Genomic DNA, 21,001 nt, shown 5'->3' with positions numbered 1-21,001 from the left:
TCTAATCCTATCCCGATTAAGAACGGAGTAAGGCAGGGTTGTGTTCTGGCTCCTCTTTTGTTTAATTTATTCTTATCTGACTTGGCCTTTCACATTGGACGTATTGAGTTCCATGCCCCAAAGCAGTCAACTATGAAGATCCTGCTTCTCCTTTATGCTGATGATGAGGCCCTCCTTTCATTGTCAAGGCCGAGTCTGAAAAGATTACTTTCTGCCTTTGGGTCTTACTGTGCTGAGAACCAATTGTCCATTAATTATGACAAATCCAAAGTATTGGTGTTCTCCAGAGCCTGCAAATTGTATAACTGGGCTATCAATGGTAATGCTGTTAAGCAGGTTTTCCATTTTAAGTATTTAGGTATTCAATTTCAGAACACCGTTTGGAATACAGTCCAAATACTGTTTGGACTAGACATCGAACCCAGGTGCTGAATTCAGCCTCCTGTAGTCACCAGCAGACTTTAAGATTTTTTTATACCCAAGGAGGCCAATTTATTCCTTCTGCTCTGCGTATTTACAAAGCCAAAACTTTGGCTCAAACTCTTTACGGAATTCCCATATGGATACGGGGCTTCAAGGATTGTATTGAAAGAACCCAGGCTGTCTTTCTTAGAAAACTTCTGGGTCTTCCTCCTTGTGTTGGTTTTGCTCCGATGTACCTGGAACTGGGCACTCGATCAGTCGAATGTATGGCGTGGATTAACACCTTTAAATGGTGGTTTCGGGTGCTCTTTCTGGCAGTTCCTGGTAGCTACCTCTCCCTGGTGTTTGCTGACTCTCATATTTCTTGTTGGGAGAGGGAGCTGATGAAGAAATTACACCTGCTAAGTTTTACGGGGGATGCCCTGGGAGATTATGGCCTTAAGGACGCCCAATTTAGGGTAGTCCAATGGCTTGTGGACATTGACTTGCAATATCTATGAGCCAGAGCTAACAAAACTTTCTCCCCTCTGATCTTCAGCCAATTTAATAATTACGGACTGAGGATGGCTTCCTATTTTTACACTCTAACCATTCCCAAGTATAGAAGAGCTTTCTCCCTAGCTCACTTTAATGTCTTGCCCTCAGTACTACTGGATGGGCGATTTAAGAGGCTCCCAATTAACAAGCGGCTATGCCCCTGTGACAGAGCTGAGGCTGAAACTGTGGAGCATGTCCTTTTATATTGCCCTATGTATAATGCAGGCAGATCTAAGTTACTGTCTCTTCTTGAAACAGACCCTTCTAGACCCAATGTTAGTAATTTGTTCTTATATTGTCTAGGGGATGGCTCCTCATACATCACTTCTCAGGTTTCCATTTTTTTTTAAGAGCTGTAACCATCAGAGGAGAACACTGTAATTCCCCTTAGCCAAGTGGTGATCAATTGTTCATGATTAATTTTCCCATGTTCTTCTTTTGTTGTACTTGTGTTTTGGTCTGTGACCGCAAATAAAGTATTATTATTATCCCTGTACTGCTAAGATAAGTTGTTTTGTATAGACTTCCCTGGTTGCAAGTCAATGAATCAATCCAGATATTGTCCTTGGCCTGAAGTATGGACTAGGAACTCATACAGCTGCAATATGACATGCTGTTTCTTTTTTCATCTGTTGTTCATCTTTCTCCCTGGTAGCTAGATAAATAGGATGATAATATTGTCCCACAAGTAGGCTACAGTGGAGTTTAAGTATGTGTGGGTGGGGTGGTCTTTCATGTTGAAGGAAATGTTTATTAGTTAGATTCTCTGGGCTCTAGCATATTACTTAAAAACGACTGCAGAAATAGATTGCTTCTATGAAAGTCCCACTCACAACCACAGAGGACTGATTTTGGGCGATGGGTGTGTCTATATATTCAAATAAGTAATAAGGCCCCCTATCATGCCACAACAGTGATAATAATTCTATATCCCCTTTATATACCCTTTAATAAGGAAGACTTCTTTTATTAACTATTCTCTGCATCCTTTTTATAATTATGATTAACATAACTGGTAAGCTATTGTGAATGTGCATGCAACATAAAAAATCATACCTGGGTTTCTCTAGCAGCTTTAAACTGTTGTTGATCTGTTCATTTACTATGGTTTGTTTATTGAATGTTTGCAGAAGATTCTCTGAATGAGATCACATTTACTTTCCAAGTTGAATACACCAACTCAGAAAAAAAATGCTAGCAATACATTTAAGTGTTGCAAAAGGCTGTTGTGATGACCCAGAGTGTAACGCAAATGTAACAAAATCCAAAACGTAAATAAACGTCTTTTAATGCCTCCAACTTGGCCCCACTGTTCAATAATACTCAGCTGGAGATAAAACATACTCAAAAATAGTCTTCAAAAGAAAACTATACAGTCTGAACTTAATGAGCAGATAGAGGTAAAATAAAAAAACCAAACAAACTACAATGATGAAATTTCCACAATGGAACAGGAGAAGTATTTACTAAATTCAAAGAGATAACAAAGCACAGTCCAAAATACTTCAGACCAAAATAAAACACACTTTGTTTCCAGCGTTTGCCAGTACGCAGGTCCAAACTCTTACTCAGTTCTCACACCTGCAGCCCATGAAGAGGATCAAGGCCCTCTCCTCCTGAGGAGATCACATCTCTCCCTTATCCTCTCCTCCCTGCGTGCCCTAGGATGGATAGGGGATGGACCTGGGTTTTCCTCTGACTGCTCAACTGGCCTCTGCCCTTCCCCAGCCTCCCCGCAACCTCCGGAGCCACACTTCCACTCCCTGTCAGCTGTTCCTCCTCTCCCTGAGAGTCAGTCTCCACCAGGGGCATGACAGCTGTTTCTTAAAAAGGGGTAAAAATGAACAAATGTTCTTTGGAGCTACTTTCTTCATGGGCTTGGCATGTAAAAGTTCCAGTGCACTGAATTTGTTCCCACTTGGTTAATTTTTTGATCCACGTAAGTTTGTTCATTGCATTCAAACATGCTTTGTAATTCTAATCTAAAATCTTGTTTACATCAGCCTGCATCCTTTCTCATCACAATTAAAATAACTTGTACCTACTCTTTGGTGGTTTGGAAAGATAATATACAATTAGATCTCAGTTTCAGTGGCTGTTCTGGATCACTGCGGAAAACTTGGGCAATACATAAACACCCGGTGTTACAAATAATCAACTGCATGATCTTGTTTTCTGAGATACATTGGATAGGTGGGTGGGAATGCTTGAATTGCTTTCTATTATATAGAAGCCCCAGATTAAGGTTCTAAAGATCCCAGGAGGAGGAGGAGGAGGTGGTGGCAAAGGTCAAAGAAATATGCTCTTGTACATAGTAGGTCAAACAATCCTAGTTTGGCAGACTGGCTGTGGCCCTCTTCTTATTTGTCAGCAAACAGCAGGAGGAAGAGATATGGAATGATGGAAAAGCAGGTGTCTTTCTATTTATAGGGCAAGACAGCCTGGGATTTCTGAATGGAGACTTTGTAGGTGGCCAGTCAGTTGATGTGAGTTCTATTATGTCCCAGAATAGCTTGCTAATCACCTTTAACTGAATTTCCTTGGGTAGTTCTGACTTGATATAGAGGCGGGCACAAAATGTTTATGAATTACAACTTCCTGATTGTCCTAAAGATTTAAATATGAGAAAACGTCATGAAATCACACAGAAAGACTATTTTTTGCCCTTGTTTATAATTTAATTGCAAAAACATCTAGGAAGGTTTGGACAGAATTCCTTGGGCAATCTGAAAATGACTTGGATATATTGTTCAATTACATAAAACCCCCATGCAAAAACAATTCCTTTGAAACACACATTTCAGAATGTGCTGTGCAGCTTGTATATGAAAATGGCACTTCAGATCATATATACTTGGTTAATATCCCTTTTAAACAACATTTGGCTGGTATTTTAAATAGTCATTTCTTGTGTTATATGTAATAGTATAATTAAGTTGAATTCATTTTCAAACTATCCCTGTGGAAGGAGTTTTGTTCCAAAATGCATTTCGTATTTTTTACATTGCATAAAATAATGAATCAAAAGAGAACAAAAAACATTTTGTTTTCCTATGAGGCCTCTCCTTTTCTGAATATTTACTTAATAACTAAGAACACCTTGTTCCTTTTTCAGCATAAATACCGAAACAGCTTGCAGGATCAAATAGACATTACTTTGCTTATTTAAGTGAATTGTTACTGTTCATGCCTATTTTATACTTTAAGAAGCAATACCGTGGTTCTGTGCTTCTTTGCTTGTTTTTCACCTAGCTTTTCATGTACTACCAGTAGTTCATGTCCTCATTTTCCTGCTGTGAAGCTTTGACTGACAGGAGCCACATGTGATGCTGCATACAAAAGTCTTGGCTATCTTTGGGATTCTTCCCCATTGTCCTGTTTCCCATTATTTGGGATAATTTTCAACTGCCACAAGTGATCCTGAACCTATTTGGAAACTAAATTACCTTTTGCTGAAAACTGAATGTTGTGGATTACTAAATTATGTCCCTGCCCAACTGATGGAAGGGTGAGTGGGAGTAGTAAAGCAAAGAAGTCAAAAAATTAAAGCCAGAACAGATGTGAGTGGACTCCTTATTGCATTTATTTGAAACAGCTGTTCTAATGGTAGTAACCAGTTCTATAAAGTGTACAACATGAATTATAAGAGTTTCATCCCTCTCCCAATTCACCACTTCTGTTACTTTAACAAAATAGTGAGGGTTTTTTTCACATTAAATAGCACTTGTTGTGTCTATCATCAATCAACACAGTGGCCTGCACCAACACACAAATACACATTTATTTGAAATGATCTCTCTGCCTGTTAGAGAATAAACAGTGGGGAACCTAAGGCCCTGCAGATATTTGGGAACTGCAGTTTCTAGTATCCCTCCCAACCTTTCATGTGGTCTGGAGATGCTAGAAGTTGCATTTATGTCTAGAGTCACAAGTTCTCTGTGTATGTGAGAAAGAGACAGAGAAAATGTAGAACTGATCTTGGACATAAGGAAAAGATTGAACAAGCCGTTAATGGGGGACTTGAAAAGATTAAATAGATCTGATGAAAAAGAAAGTGTATAGAAAGAAGGCCAAAGTAATCCCACCTTGATTTGTTTATTACTTGGTGGAACAAATGTGGACAGGTCTTTCAAGATTGATATCAGAAATTACAGGACATCATTCTTAGTATAGTTTTTATTATTAGATTAACAGGCATGACTTCCTCTAAAATATCTTTGAAATTACACATTGGTGAAGATCCTTAGACTTCTATTAAAAATCTCTAGGTAAATTCATGAAAATACCATGGTTGAAGCTTTAGGAATGAGTAATAGACCATGTTTAAATGCACACCTCCCATTTTAAGCAAGAACCTTCTCACTTTTCCTAATCCCAGGTTCCTCCTTTTCAAATTTCTATACTCTATCAACTCCACCTATATACTGACCTATATTATAGCTAAAGGAACTTGTTTATCGGCATTCTACAACTGCTCAGGGACATTAAATTTAGTTTGCACTAAACTGTTCTTCTTTCTAATCATAACACCAAGTTTTCAGGACTAACACGAACATTTGGGTTAAAATGTTTTAACTGCATATTTTTTTAATTGTAAGTCACTCGGAGTAATTGATTAACATGGGTGGCTGTAGGAATGGAATTGAATACATACATACATACATACATACATACATACATACATACATACATACATTATAAATCTCTGTCCCTTTCTCTTTGCTCACTAAATGGACCTACTGGCATCATATACTTTAAATAGGATCACAATCCTGTCTCAGCTTGGAGCAACATGGAACACTTACCCTGGCATGTGAAACATCTGATGTGGAAGTGATTGTTCTGGACACGCACCACCTCGCCTTTACAAGTATCTCCACAGCGATAGCACTGAATTATGGTGGGACGACCCCCAGAGTTGTAGGGGTTTTGTTGAAAAGGAACTGCTGGTGAAAGTAAAACATACAGCTTATTAGTGTGGCAGAAGAGGGGGTATATCCAAAGACAACTGACAATTTATTTTGTTGACTATTTTGCTATTTGCTCTTTACCCATACATACATATACATACAAATGTAATTATACTCTTAATCATGTCTTCCTTCAGATGTTGCCTGTAATAAAACTGATTTCCTGTCCATCAAAAGCCATCTCCCCTAGTGACTTACAGCTTATCATAGCATCACCCAGTCATCATTGAAATGACAGAAAACCCGCCCCCATTGCAATTATTTTGGCACAATGATAGTTGGAGGAATCTAGCAGGTTGCTATAAGTGACTAATGAGGACATTATCTAGGAGAAGGAGGAGCTACCCTTTGTTTCAAGGAACAGCTCAGAAAAAACAGAGGCAGAAGTTAGTTGCGGAAAGAGGAGCAAACACTGGAAGCAGTTTAAGTATTTTGGCTATTGTAAATAAACTCTTGTTTAGCTCGAAGTCTCTCAAGCCATTTTACAAAGAACAAACATTCCCCACCACTTCTTCATAAACTGAGGCTGGGAAGAACACTTGTTGAGAGCTATTTCAAGGACCGTCATTTGACATGTATTTCTGTTTCTTGGAAAAATAAAAAGATCAATAAGATATTTTGTGTGAAGATTGCCTGCTTGAGGAGGTCTTAAATTTTCTTGGGATTCACACAGCAGATACCAGGGACTGATTTGTAAGGTTACTTCAACTAGACCTGAAAATTCTTCAGAAAAATGTCTCTCTGGGTATCTATGTCACAGAGTGAGAAGAGAAAAGTAAGCTGTTGGTTTTAGAAAGTCCCAAGAGAATTGGCTGAGAGTTAAGCTTTTATGTTTCTTTTCTCCTGAAGTTTGCTCAGTAATCTCTGCGGCAGATTACTAGAGCCCTCTCAAAATGACCAAACCATGCTCTTGAGAGTACAGCATCAATGCTAATTCCATTCTATTAGAGAAAAGGAGAAAAACCCTTGTGATCAAGAGAGACTGTTTGCGGACATCTGAGGACAAGGCAGCCTGTTGAAAGCCTCAGAAACTTTCTTTTTCTGACGCACACAGGAAGTACTTTCAGTCTAGCAACCCTAGCAATTCCAGTCAATGGTTTTTGTGCAGCTAGTTCATCTTTTTCTCCTTACAAGTTAATTTTTAATGTGTGGTAAAGGGAAAAAGGGAGAAAGAAAATGATGGGAAATATTGGAAGCTTATAAATGGGAGATGATAACTGAATCTCATAAGTGAGTCAGGAAATGAGATAAGCTCACATATTCCTTGGTGAGATCTATGTGCCTCAGCTAGAGAGGGGAAGTGCTTAGCCTTCAAAAACCTATTAAGAAAAAAAAAAAAGACACAATTCACCACTTGGTGGTGGAGGGGGCTAGCTTTTGTGCCTGTACATCTCCAATCATGTCACGGGCATTAACCAATAGGTGCCCAGAACTGTATAGCACACAAAGTACCGGCAACTGCGACAAAAATGCTTCCTTGGGAAATTAAGTGTGTATTTCCAGTGACAAAATACTGCAGTGCGATTGCTGAATAATGCACAATACATACACCAAACATATTTCCTTTGGAAAACATGTTTGGCTTTTCTAAGGCAAATTCTGTTCATTGCCTGGAAATCAACTGTAGTTTAAATTTTCCTTCCTTTCGGCCTCCACACCAGGCTGTTTGCTTTGCCTGCCTTATCTTTCTGTCCTCTGATCTCTCAATATGTTCCTTCCTGACCCCTCTGTTTTTCCAAGATCCTCAAATTGCAGGCAACCCATGGTCTCCTGCGCCTTTAAATTAATAACAGAATAACAAAGTTGGAAGAAACCTTAGAGGTCTTGTAGTCCACCCCCCTACTCAAGCAGGAAACCTTTATATCATTTTGCACCAATAGCAACAACACTTAGACTTATATACCGCTTCATAGTGCTTTACAGCCCCCTCTAAGGTTTATAGAGTCAGCCTATTGCCCCCAACAATTTGGATCCTCATTTTACCCACCTCAGAAGAATGGAAGGAAGGATGGAAGGCTGAGTCAACCTTGAGCTGCACTCTAATCACTGCACCACCAAGGCTCCAACACTGGAAGTTTTTAAAAAGATGTTGGATAGCCATTTGTCTGAAGTGGTGTAGGGTTTCCTGCCTAGGCAGGGGATTGGACTAGAAGACCTCCAAGGTCCCTTCCAACTGTTATTCTATTCTATTCTATTCTATTCTATTCTATTCTATTCTATTCTATTCTATTCTATTCTATTCTATTCTATTCTATTCTATTCTGGTCTGGTCTGGTCTGGTCTGGTCTAGTCTAGTCTATATATATGCATATATGTGTATATGTATAATATTTAGGAAGTGAACTGCATGGTTGAAAGTTTAAACTCAATGTCAAGTAAGGCTCTGGTTCTTATTGTATGAAAACATGTGCTTATACTAGTGAAGACAAGATCAGCCTATGGGAACTGCTTGATATCACTGCTCAATATCAAATGGTCATTCCCAGGTTCAGCATGAAAACTAGAAATTCTGGTGAGATTTCTCTTCCTATGTTTAACCTACATCGTTTCCTTAATCTCCAACTGTATTCCAGCAGCTTCCTCTTCCCCCTTTTCCGGGATATGGCACCACTGTACTTCATATTATTATATCAGGAAAATCCAGTAAAAAGGTAAATAGCATTAGGGAATATATAGGATGTGAATTGAGGAGGACGAAGGGAAGGGAAGGAAGGAGAGAGAGAAGGAGAAAAAGGAAAAAGCAAACCAGAATGCCATTAAAGCATACTGGTTTATTCTTGCCCTGGATGGGTGTGCTTATAAATTTACCTTATTACAGTGAACACATTCATTCTGGTTTTGCAACAAACATGAATAGGACTTAGATGGGATCTATGCTTATTATTAATGTTAACTGCTTGTTACTTTATTTTAAATTGAATTCAGTTATCCTTGTCAGTCACATATTCTCACCATGGATATTTTCATTTTTGAAATTAGTATTTACTGTTCTTTTAAATTGCTATTGTAACCTACTGGAATTCCGTGAACATTTCAGTAGTATACATATGTGGTAAATAAGTACCTTCATTTGTTGTAAAGACTACTTAGTTGCTTTATCTTCTCATATGAAACTTTGCTATATATTGAGCATGTAGACCAAGAGTGTCAAACTTGCAACAACACGTTGTCACGTGATGTATTGCAACTTTCACTAAACCGGGGTGGGCTTGGTCAGTGCATGATACATCTGGCCCAAGGGCTGCGAGTTTGACACCCCTGATGTAGACAATGTTGCCCTTGTCACAGCACCGTTACAATCAAGTCTTCCCTTCTAGTACAATTGCAGTTTATTTATTTATAGAATAAATTAATTACAACTTAATTCTGCTATCTCTCTGGAATAAACCATAGCAAAATCATGGTGGGATTATGTGTATGCATGTGTGTGTTTATGGTGCAATCATATATAATTGTGTTTATATTTGCTGCATGAAATGCTGATTACAACGGACTATTAAGAACAGAATCATATAGTGCAGCATCAAAGTGTCTGGAATGCCTGTGGCAAACAATTTGTTTTTTGAAATGGAAGGTCCATCTAGGGCATCATTTTGCATATTCAGTGTCCTAGAGGCATGATGGCTGCCTTAAACTGGTACATGAACAAATGCAAGATGTGTGACTTTTTTTTAAAAAAAAAACTATAAAAACATTAACCCAGCACCAGCGTAACAGAAATGGCTGCTGAAAAAGAAATCTATAAACTCATTGTGCCTGACTTAAATCAATTAATCACCTGCTACAGAGGTGTAATTCAGAGCCAAGAGAACACAAAGTAGCTTAAAAAAGAAATCAGAATAGACTAAAAAGAGACATAACAACATATTGGATTATAGCTGGGAAATGTTTAGGTTAGAATTGCTTCATGTAACTACAATAGAATCCAGCTTAGGACCCCATGTCCTGAACTAGATGAATGTAGACATGTGGGTGTAAATTAAAGTGTGATTAAAAAAAAACAATGGGTAGTAGATGCAGTACAAGGGCTAAACTGCATGAAGCAGTATGTCCACAGTATGCAGCTACCTTTCTGATTTTTATTTACCTATTACAGAGATAGATGAGATAAACTATTATTCTTCTATCAAATGCGGAGGGCCTGGCTATTGGCAAGGATTAGGAAAGTTGCCGTCCAAAACAATTTCAAAGTTGTCTATCCCAGTAACACTGCAAGCAAGAAGAGCGAGATCCTGTCCAGAGGAAAAACCTCTGTCCGCAAATAGGAAATGCGCCTGCCTCCCGAGCCCCACACAAATCATTATCCTTGGAAAAGGGAGGAGCAATGCAATGCATATTTCCTTTTATTTTTTGAGCAGTCAAACAGAGTTTTGCAAAGGAAGTAGCTGGAGAAACAGGTGTCTCCCTTACAGATGTGCAGTGGTTTTAATTAGGATAGAATACTCTGCACTTACAACTACCAGAAGCAACAAGAAAGACAGTGGCATAGTGTTTGTTTAATGTTTCATGTCGTTTAGCTCTGAGCGATACAAAAGACAGGAAGAAGCTATTTGGTTATTATAATCTTTACCAGCTTTTCATATGACTACAGTATTGAAAATCAATTTAGGAAGAGGCATGTGTTCTGAAAAATTGTTTTAAAATCTGTTAAATAATCACACCCGCTCTTTTGATTTCCCGAGCATTCCTCATCCGTCACACATTTCAAAGCTGTCTTCACTCTGGAGTTCCACAAAGATGCAGAAAAATGAAAGCACCAGAACCCCATCAGGAATACCTAACTGTAAACTTACCCCACCTCCCAAGCAGGCAACCCACTTTATATTTCTGTCCCTGGATGAAGCCTTGGCATCTGAGTTATCTGCTCTCACAGCGGTGAAGCCGGATCTAATTAACTACCTGTAATTAATTTTTGTGAAGTGCTTGGAAGAAGCACTTGATGATGCGATAGGCATGCCGAATAATCTGTGTCCTGGGATTATTTGTGGCAGATTTAATGCACATCATGCAGATGAAAGGTGAAAAAGGGAGTATTTAAAAAAAAAAAACACACTATATATACTGCAAATATGAGGACAATGGGGTATATGTATACTGCAGATTTTTCTTATATATACCTTTGATAGATAGATAGATAGATAGATAGATAGATAGATAGATAGATAGATAGATATTTCTTATAGATACCTTCTTATAGATACCTTTGGACAAGTCCCTGTGGTTTCTTGGCAACATTTTCAGAAGTAGTTTGCCATTGCCTCTTTTTAGAGCTGCGTAAGAGTGACTAGCCCAAGGACACCCAACTGGATTTGTGCTCAGGTGGTACTAGAACTCATAGTCTTCCAATGTCTAGTGCACTGTTAAACTCCTGGCTATGCCCACACCCAGTTTAGCGAAGGGGGAAAGAGCCCTGATATGTCACGTGACATGCCGTGACATGAGTTTGATACCCCTGGTTTAGTATGATTCCTTTAAACATTATACTAACGTGGCTCTCCTGTGGTTAATGTAATTGCACTGAGTTTACCTGAAAGGAAGGCTATATTTTTCCTAAAATAAATTGTCTTTAAGGTAATGTGTTATCACTGTGATTATGGTAATGAAGCTAATAAATCTTTTTTGGTCTAATTGCTCTTTTTTCCTAGGGAAATAAAAGGGAGGTTCACATTAAATTCAGGATTGGCTTCTTTTTGAGTAAATACAGCATTTACTTCTATACCTGCCTTGTAATTTTCCAGAAGATTTATTCTCCTGAAAAGAAAGTTTTTTTTCTTCCTTCTGTCCTATGCTTAAGGTTTTGGAGTTTTTTTGAGTTAATTTTATAGGTGGAGTTGGTGAAGGGTGCCAAATGGTGCCAGTCATGATTGGTCAGAGCATTTATTTGACTCATCACATGTTATTAAAGCTTATTTAAATCAGCCACATCATTTCCAGAATTGAGGCTGTTGTGGAGAGTCATTTAATTCTGCCATGTGATCCTGAAAATAGATGCTGCTGCCTTTAATTAGACAAACAGGTGTTGCATTTGTACTCATTTGTGATTACAAGTAGTTAGGAATCAAATATGAAGAATGCATAACCCAACGCCTGATGTTTCCATTTTATATTACTGCCACATCTTTCCATCACTGTGAAATCTTCCTAGCTGTGCATACTTCCTAGTCAGTGGAAGCTCAGGGAAGGAGTGCCCCATGGTGTCTGTCTTTCCATAGGATTTGAAACTTGAGAATATAGAGACTTGCAGACCTCTGCAGAGGGGATTCTTCTATGAAATGTCAGTCATCCCCATCTCTTGGCTAACTTGTAACAGAATTCTTGCAAGGATCTCACACACCATACGAATATCTTCAAAACTCTCTTTTTCTTTGGATGAAATTTCAAAAGCAACCTGAATGTGAACTGGCAAGAAAAATACAAAATATTTTTTTTCTAGACAGCACTGTGTTATGTAGCAATAGCAATAGCACTTAGACTTATATACCACTTCACAGTTAACAGAGACAGCATATTGCTCCCAACAATCTGGGTTCTCATTTTATCAACCTCAGAAGGATAGAAGGCTGAGTCAGGATCAAACTCCAGACTGTGAGCAGAGTTAGCCTCCAATCCTGCATTCTAACCACTGTGCCACCAGGGTTCTTTTTATGCCAAGCTATGCCCATACATTTATCAATATGTGGCACATTATTACTATGCCCATTGATGTATATCTATTAGTAATGGGAGGTAACATAATTGAATATTAAAAGACCAGGAACCCACCAGCAAAAGGGTATTGGATGTGTGATAGCCTGTTCTGACTTTTTTGGTAAGCGATCTGCCAATCTTGATCACTCTTGGGTATGCAGTCTAAAGCAGGGGTGTCCAACCTTGGCAACTTTAAGCCTGGAGGACTTCAACTCCCAGAATTCCCCAGCCAGCTTTGGGGAATTTGCTTTGCTGGCTGGGGAATTCTGGGAGTTGAAGTCCTCCAGGCTTAAAGTTGCCAAGGTTGGACACCCCTGGTCTAAAGGATAAAGACTTCTTCAGGGAAAATTTAACTTCTAGTGACTTTTTGGTAGAAGAACCATTGTTTGCTTCTAGGATACTGTGTTCAACTTCCTATTCAATCCTGCAGCCTTAGTATTCCCTGGATGTATTAGTATCCCCAAATAACAATAACCAGGTCCAGCCCTGCTTAGTTTCAAAGTCCAGACAAGATCAGTCAGGTGCACCATCTGCGGAAACACACGGAAGACCCCTTTCATAACTATTCTTTCCATTGCTTTCATTTAATGATGGAAGCCGGAGCTAATGAATGATTAATCACATTAATTCCAACCCATTTTCTGCAGTAATTGGCCTGTAAATCATCCTTTTAGGAAAATCCACATTGCTTGGCAGTTGCTAAGTCCAAGATACATGCAGCAGTATACAAGCCAGAATGGTTCTAGAAGCTGATAAAGGTCCACCCTAGGTAGATATAGAAGAAGAAGTGCTTCAAAGAAGCCAGGGTAAAAAAATGCCAGCTTTCCCATAGCCCATTAAAACATTTATAATCTTCTCACCTGGCCTTCGATATAAATGTAAATTGCACAAGTATAATTCCCTTTGAAGTTTAGAAATGTCATTCACTGAGAACAAATCCATCCTTTTCCTTTTTTCAATCATCAGGACATTCGGCTGTCTGAGGCTAAGGACAAAATGCCCACCCAACTGTCTTTCCTCATTTAGATGTTGATAAGTCTAGTATTTTTGCCTTATACCAACCCTAATGGTAATAGAACAGTTTCCATCACTGTACCTAAGGGAGATAGACCAGGTTGTTGGGGTTTCTCCTCCAACTTCTTCTCAGTACTCACAGTCTTCTCTGCTTACTGCCTACAGGTAGTCTTCAAGGTGTGATCTTAATGAAGCCTTCCCATCATGTCGTTACTTGTAATAGTCCTAAAATGGGCCATAAGTCAAGGACTACTCTACTTATTTTTCAAAGAAGTACATTGGTAATTGTGACGTATAGGCAGAAGAACATACCCACAAGGGCAAAATCTGGCCAGTCTGCCTGCCTATATGGCAAATTATTCATTATTCAGTCAGGAGTCTTGCTCAATTATTGCCAACAGTGACCTACTAAGAGAAAATGACTACATAGCTCTTTGATAATTATTGAGAAAACTGACCTATCCAATGGGGCAAAAACAAATTGTTGGCTTAAGAGGGAGAATGGTAGGAATTTGTGAAGAGGGAGGACTAAGTGGAAAAGATGATAGGATGATAATATCACCATCTCCTGTCTATCTAATAGTAGGATGGACCCGCCCTCCTTTTATGCTATAATCATGACAGCTAACATTCTGCCTGGATGTCCAGTGTCTCCCTATCTAACTTTCTCTTTTCTCCCCTTTAAACATAAAGAGCTTGCCTACTGTAAAGCACCCAAATTTTAGCATTGACTTGTATCAATGATACCCCTCCGTAGCCCCATTGAGACAATAAAAGGCTAGTTCACCTTTCAGTCAATAGGTATGACAATGTGGGCCCACTTTGTTTGATTTTTGATGATTGACCATGCCCACAAGGCCACCATTTGTCTGTGGATAAAATTAAAGTTTAAAAATGTATATATTTACTTAGAAGCCATAATTAGTTGCATCCCCATTTATCAAAGAGGACGTAAATAGGTCAGTGCTCCAACCAGTCAAAGAGGCTACTACATAATTTAGATTACCAATCACTTAAATGCAGTCTTATCTTCATGTTCTGTGTTGATGTCCCTTTGACCTACACCACCATTTACATCAGAACATGTATTCTGTGTTTAATTTGGTTTTGGTTATTTAGCCTAGTCTTCATGTGAAAAATAATTCCCAAAATCTATGTAGGTTTCCTGGAAACAATAAGGAAGTTTTCTTCTGGAATACTTATTGAATTTTGAATTCTGGTAATTCTACAAGTTTCTGGTTTCCTGATGTTCTCCCATTTAAGTAATAACTCAGTCCCGCTACCAGTTGGAGCTAGACTTTGCTTCTTAGCAAAGGTTGATAAGTAGCAAATCTCTCTCTCTCTCTCCTCCCTCTCTCCCTCCCCCACTCTCTCCTCCCTCTCCCCCTCTCTATTTCTCTCTATCTCTGAGTCTAACTTAATTTGGATGCAACATTGGATTTTTCTAATGAGTTACCAGAATGTTTCACTCTGCTATAGGAGCAATCAAAAAGAAAAAACAAAATTTTCAGGGTGCAATGAGTTGGCAAAATTCATGAACAAAGGCTTGGAGATAAATATCCTGCAATTGTTGGAGTACCAAGAAATGGATTAGGGAAATACCTTCCACTGTGTGTGTACATTTTCAACAAAATATTTGTATAAATTGTGACTATTTCATGGTATTGCAGGAAGGCTTTTTATGGGTCAACTTGAGAGTCATTACTAGATCCAAGAAGTAGGATTTTTTTTCTTTCTGGCCCCTAAGGTGGTTCAACACATTTAAACTTTATTGGAAAAGAAACGGGAAAAAAAAGCCCTGATATTTTTTTTCATGATAAACTAATGCATTAGGCTAATGTTTCTCAATCTTGGTAACTTTAATGTTAAAGTTAAAATGTTAAATCTTGGTAACTTTAAAATTCAAATCACAGAATTCCCCAGCCAGTAAAGCTAGTTGGGAAATTCTAAGAATTAAAATCCACAAATATTATTGCTAAGGTTGAGAAACACTGTGTTATGGTATAGTAATCTTGGAAAATGTTGGCTGAAAATGGGACTAGTCGCTCTTAATCAGTTAAAGCTTGTAAAAATTCACAAAAAGAATCTAATTTACCAAGTCATCTGAACAGAATTAGAGCATTGTTTAGTCCAGATACTTCAGAAACTTTTGAAAATAATTTTTATATGCATAATATTTTTGGTATTCTGTAAAATAAGAAAAAATAGTTGTATTATGGCATTGTAGTAATTGGCTGTTTTTAGTTTATACTTTTGGCTGTTCAAAAGGTATTTAGCTTTTCTGAACAGTTTATAATGAAATGTTTAAGTTTTGTATTAAATTGCTATCATTTATACTTATATACCACTTCAAATAGTTTATGGATATTGGATTAAAAAACATTGGATTAAAAAATCATTGAAATTGGTATAGTAAGGAGTTATTAGTGACAAAGCTGAAGTTATCTTCTTATAATTCTTTATGCAATTTAGTCAGATTTTTTTAACAAATGCTATTGTTTCTTCATTATTAAAATAGCATAGCATAGCATAGCATAGCATAGAATAGAACAGAATAGAATTCTTTATTGGCCAAGTATGATTGGACACACAAGGGATTTGTTTTGGTGCAAATGCTCTCAGTGTATGTAAAAAGAAAAAGAAAAAAATACATTCGTCAAGAATCATAAAAAAAAAATATTTTCTCAAAAAAAATTCTCCTCTCATTTTACATATAGTTTTTGGAAATATAAATACAAAACAGAGAGAGACATTTAGGTTGTGGTGATTTGGCCCAAATAATTAATGCAATGAATGTTTAGGATATTATATGACACTTTTATTATGTTTAGTTTGCAAAATGCCTAGAATCCTGGGAGGTGGATGGTATATAAATAAATAAAAATACAGACCGTCCTTGCTAATAAAATAGAGATTTCATGCACATGTGAAATGGGTCTTTAAATTCAGTGCTGATTTAATGAAAAGTATATGAGCCATCTGAGCATGGATAATCAACCTAGAACATATATATAGCAATTTAATGTCCTGTGGATAAGCACATTAGAAATGCTACAGAGCTGAAGATTGCTACAGTAATGAATGTTGATTACCACACCTCATTAAACAAATGAAAGGTTGATTGAGAAGATCCCTTTTTTCTCCTCTATGTCACCATGGTGATTGATGTAGTCCCCTTCACCCTTTTCCAGTGATGTGTACTGCTCTGTGTTGGGACAAGTTCCAGATTCATGTGTTTTGCGGTGTGCCACATGCATTATAAAATAGCTATAGTAAGACCATCCTTAAAACAAATGGCATATTATCACAAAAGCAGAAGTCTAAAGCAGAATGCAGACATTTCCCCTAAAGATAGTGGTTACAGATGGAAGAAACATTTGTAGCAGATATGGCAAATATGTTATTTCTAGTACCCTTGTAATTGAGAAAAACAATCATGCTAGAAGTATGCATGCAGATCAACTTTTTCAACCCAGATGCTTTTCAAACATGTTCTCTATGAAATTACCAGCATAGTGAGCCATGGCGGCACAGTGTTAAAATGCAGTATTGCAGGCTAACTCTGCCGACTGCCAGCAGTTTGATTCTCACTGGCTCAAGGTTGACGCAGCCTTCCATCCTTTTGAGGCTGATAAAATGAGGACCCAGATTGTTGGGGGCAATATACTGACTTTGTAAACCACTTAGAGAGGGCCGTGAAGCTCTGTGAAGCAGTATATAAGTCTAAGTCAGGGGGTGTCAAACTCACATCGTCACAGTATCGTCACTGGACTTTTTGCCCTCTCACCAAACTGGGTGTGGGCATGGCAAGCGAGTGATGCATCCAGCCCTTGGGGTGGGAATTTGACAACCCTGGTCTAAGTGCTATTGTTATTGGTATAGTACTATCAGTCAAAGCCCAATGATTCCACAGGCAGGCTAAGGATGTTTTGAACATATTTTTAAGAAGATTAATGTAAAGGAAGGCACCCCAGAATGAGAGTGATAAAATAGGTAGTCCTCAACTTACAACAGTCATTTAGTTGACCGTTCAAAGTTACAACAGCACTGAAAACAATGACTTATGACCATTTTTCTCACTTATGACTGTTGCAGCATCCCCACGGTCACATGATCAAAATTCAGATGCTTGGCAACTGATTCATCTTTATGATAGTTACAGAATTCTGGTGTCATGTGATCACCTTTTGCGATTTAACAAGCAAAGTCAATGGGGAAGTCAGATTCATTTAACAACTGTGTTACTCAACTGCAGTGATTCATTTAACCACTGGGCAAGAAAGGCCAAGAAAGGTCATAAAATGGGGCAAAATTCACTTAAGAACTGTCTCACTTAGAGCAGAATTTTTGCTTTCAAATGGACTCATAAATCAAGGATTACCTATATAACCTACAACAAATGACAGCATATAACTTGCTGCTCATAGCTGAGCTGGTGGTCATCATGATTTGTGAAAACTTAATAAAAACAAAATTAGGATAACTGAAATATAACCACACAGAATACAAAGAGAAAAACTGGAATAAGAAATCTGGTCTGCCCCGTATTACATCCATTAGTTAAACCTTATTTATTGCAAGTACAAAAAGTGCTGCTTATGTGTACAATGCAAAGCATAGCCCAGGCTCTCCCCTGAGTCATGCAAGCAAGAGGAAGAAAGGGGTGGGGCGTAGAACGGAGCAGTCAACAACATGCTGAGAGGTTGCCCAGCTGACTCTCAATGGAGACATGGCTATTTTCTCCTCCTCCTCCTGCTCCTCCTCCTCCTCCTCCTCCTCCTCCTTCTTCTTCTTTTTCTGGAAAGCTTTTCTTTGGAGACCAAGCAAGATCTGACTCACTTATGCCACCAGACTTGAAATTCTAGACCTAGAAAACCTAGAACTATGCCACCTCCGGTCTGATCTAAGTATAGTATATAAAATCATACATTGCAATGTCCTACCTGTCAATGAACACTTCAGCTTCAACCATAACAACACAAGAGCAAACAATAGATACAAACTCAAGGTTAATCGCACCAAACTTGATTGCAGGAAATACGACTTCAGCAACAGAGTGGTCAATGGCTGGAATACTCTACCTGACTCTGTGGTTTCTTCCCCCCAAAACTTTAACCTTAGACTATCTACTATTGACCTCACCACTTTCCTAAGGGGTCTGTAAGGGGCGTGCATAAGCGCGCCAATGTGCCTACTGTCCCTGTCCTATTGTTTCTTTTATTTTTCTTTTATTTTTTCTTATAGGTATCCATATATTCATAGCTATGTTTTTACTTATAAAAACAAAAAATAAATAAAAAAAACTGTCAAACTCAGTCTTTCTTTTGCTAGTGTCTCTCATCACAGCCAATCTGATCCTATTCTGTTAAGCTTTTGGAAGGCCATTATATTGTCCACAGTCCACCCTTTGCATGGTTTCTTTACTTTGGGCTGTAAAAAAATAAAAATTGCGGGACGGTGCAGTCCAAAATTTTGTCTGGCAGTATGTCACCTATACCCCTCACCCCCATAATAAAAAGACATAGGTCAAAGTGTTAAAGTCCAATTGGGAGGCTAAAGAGAGTTGCAGAAAGTAACTTTACCCCTTTTCCTTCTGGTAGATACCAGTTTTGTGACTGGCCATAATCGGTCTGTCAATCGTAATGGGAAGGCACCCACCCCGCAGTTCATCCTCTACCTGTGAAAGCATAACCTAGATTTGATTTTGTAAAGACCCAAATATAATGTCCATGTCCAAAATGGTGGGGGGGGGGGGATTGTAGGCTCCTTACCAAGTTAGGTTTTTAGCAAGTATTTCTGAAGCTAATTCAATGTGAAAATCAGTGTAAAAGAATATTTACATTCCAGGGGAAATTAATTTCTGTCATTCCATCCAACATAAAGCAATGTGAGGGAGTTCAAACCAATGTCTCTGTGGGTTTCTTTGCAGCAGGAGCAATCAATACAAAAAAACCCCAAATCCTGGGATTTCATAGAAAGTGTTTCAATATTTCATCTCCACAGATAAGTTCCACTGTATGTGACAGCAGAAATGAATCTGGATTTAAATCTGCTCGCAGAATCACAGAGGCACCAATGGGCACAGACTTTCCTGGGCACGAAAATCTCTCTTTCAAGAAAGCCTACAAAGTGAGCAAGCAGCACATGACCTGTTCTGCAAGCCTTTCCTTCTTTTATCTGTCAGTATAAGCTTGCCCTCGCTGACAGCTGAAACTCCCCACTTGCCTGCTTTCATGTAAAGAGCAGCATATGGTTCCCCAGAGCAGGAAACCTCCAGCCAATATGTCTGTGCTCACGTGCGGAGTTCAACAAACGCCAAGCCAAGATGGATCTTACTCACAGGGTGGCACGTGGCCAAGAACAGTTTAAGCTGGAAAGGGCACCAGCAGCTGGCAAGAAGCTGGCAGAACCAGCTGAGAATCTCGCCTTGAGGGCGTACATGTGTGCAGGCAGCAAAGAGCTCGTTCAGAGTTAACACAGAAAAGCTGCCATCAATCGTCAGGCAGCCCAGATCTCCGGCTGACTGACTGATTGATTCAGGCCTTTAGCAGTTCCAGAGATGCAGGCCTGCCTTTCTGGCAACTTCCTTTCTCCAATCTTGTGAGTTCAGGCTGTGTCCAGCTACCCAAATAAAAAAAAAAACAAATACCTGGGTTCAGAAGAGGAGCCCATCAAAGATAAATGTGTCAGATTTAACAATCCAGAGATGCACTCCTGAGAGTGAGGTTACAAAATACAACCAAGCACAGCCTCTTCATGGAATAGGGGAGGAGAGATTTAACTTTTCCTATTCTTCCCTCCCAGCTCCTAAATATCATACTCACAACTTTCTACCAATTCCCATCAGTGCTCTTTTTTGCATACAGAAGGAAGCAGTTCAAGTGCTTGTCATTCAGATCAAGTTCCCAGCACTGGACTTTAATTGAAGCTCCATTGAACTGCCGTCATTCCTCTAATGTACAGGACCAATCAGAAGATCATGGCTTTCCAGCTGTTGTTGAATTATAGCTCCCAGCCAGTGGTGGGATTCAATTTTTTTTACTACCGGTCCTGTGGGCGTGGCTTGGTGGGCCCGGCAGGGGAAGGATAATGTAAAATCTCCAGTCAGAGGTGGTATTTGGCTGGTCTCCAAACTACTCATAATTTCCACAATCGGTTCTCCAGAACTGGTCAAAACCTGCTGAATGCCACCTCTGCTTCCAGCATGCCTAACCATTGATAATATTGTCTAATACTGTGGGAATTGTTCTTGCCAATTACTACCTGGAGCCAGTTTCACCAATGAAATACAGGTAGCTCTCAACTTACAGTTACAATTGAGCCCAACATTTCTATTGCTCAGTTGTTAAGTGAATTTTGCCCCATTTTAT

General features: G+C 38.8%; 1 protein-coding gene across 8 annotated transcripts in view; it reads right to left on the bottom strand.

Annotated features, from left to right (window-relative positions):
* ABLIM3 (actin binding LIM protein family member 3) overlaps window positions 1-21,001 on the bottom strand; it is a 179,881-nt gene that overhangs the window by 80,134 nt on the left and 78,746 nt on the right. For 7 of the 8 annotated variants that reach the window (XM_087924530.1, XM_087924523.1, XM_087924525.1 and 4 more), the window contains exon 2: window positions 5,766-5,906. In XM_087924530.1, the coding sequence (XP_087780656.1) occupies window positions 5,766-5,906 (141 nt within the window). The remainder of the gene's footprint in view (window positions 1-5,765; window positions 5,907-21,001) is intronic. The other variant, XM_087924524.1, reaches the window with a different exon arrangement.

The sequence above is a fragment of the Pseudonaja textilis genome, chromosome 2 (assembly GCF_049901715.1).
Source record: "Pseudonaja textilis isolate UNSWEBS1 chromosome 2, rPseTex1.2, whole genome shotgun sequence".
Lineage (NCBI taxonomy): Eukaryota > Metazoa > Chordata > Lepidosauria > Squamata > Elapidae > Pseudonaja > Pseudonaja textilis.
Note: the sequence above shows the minus strand (reverse complement) of the source record. Positions and strands in the feature narration are given on the sequence as shown.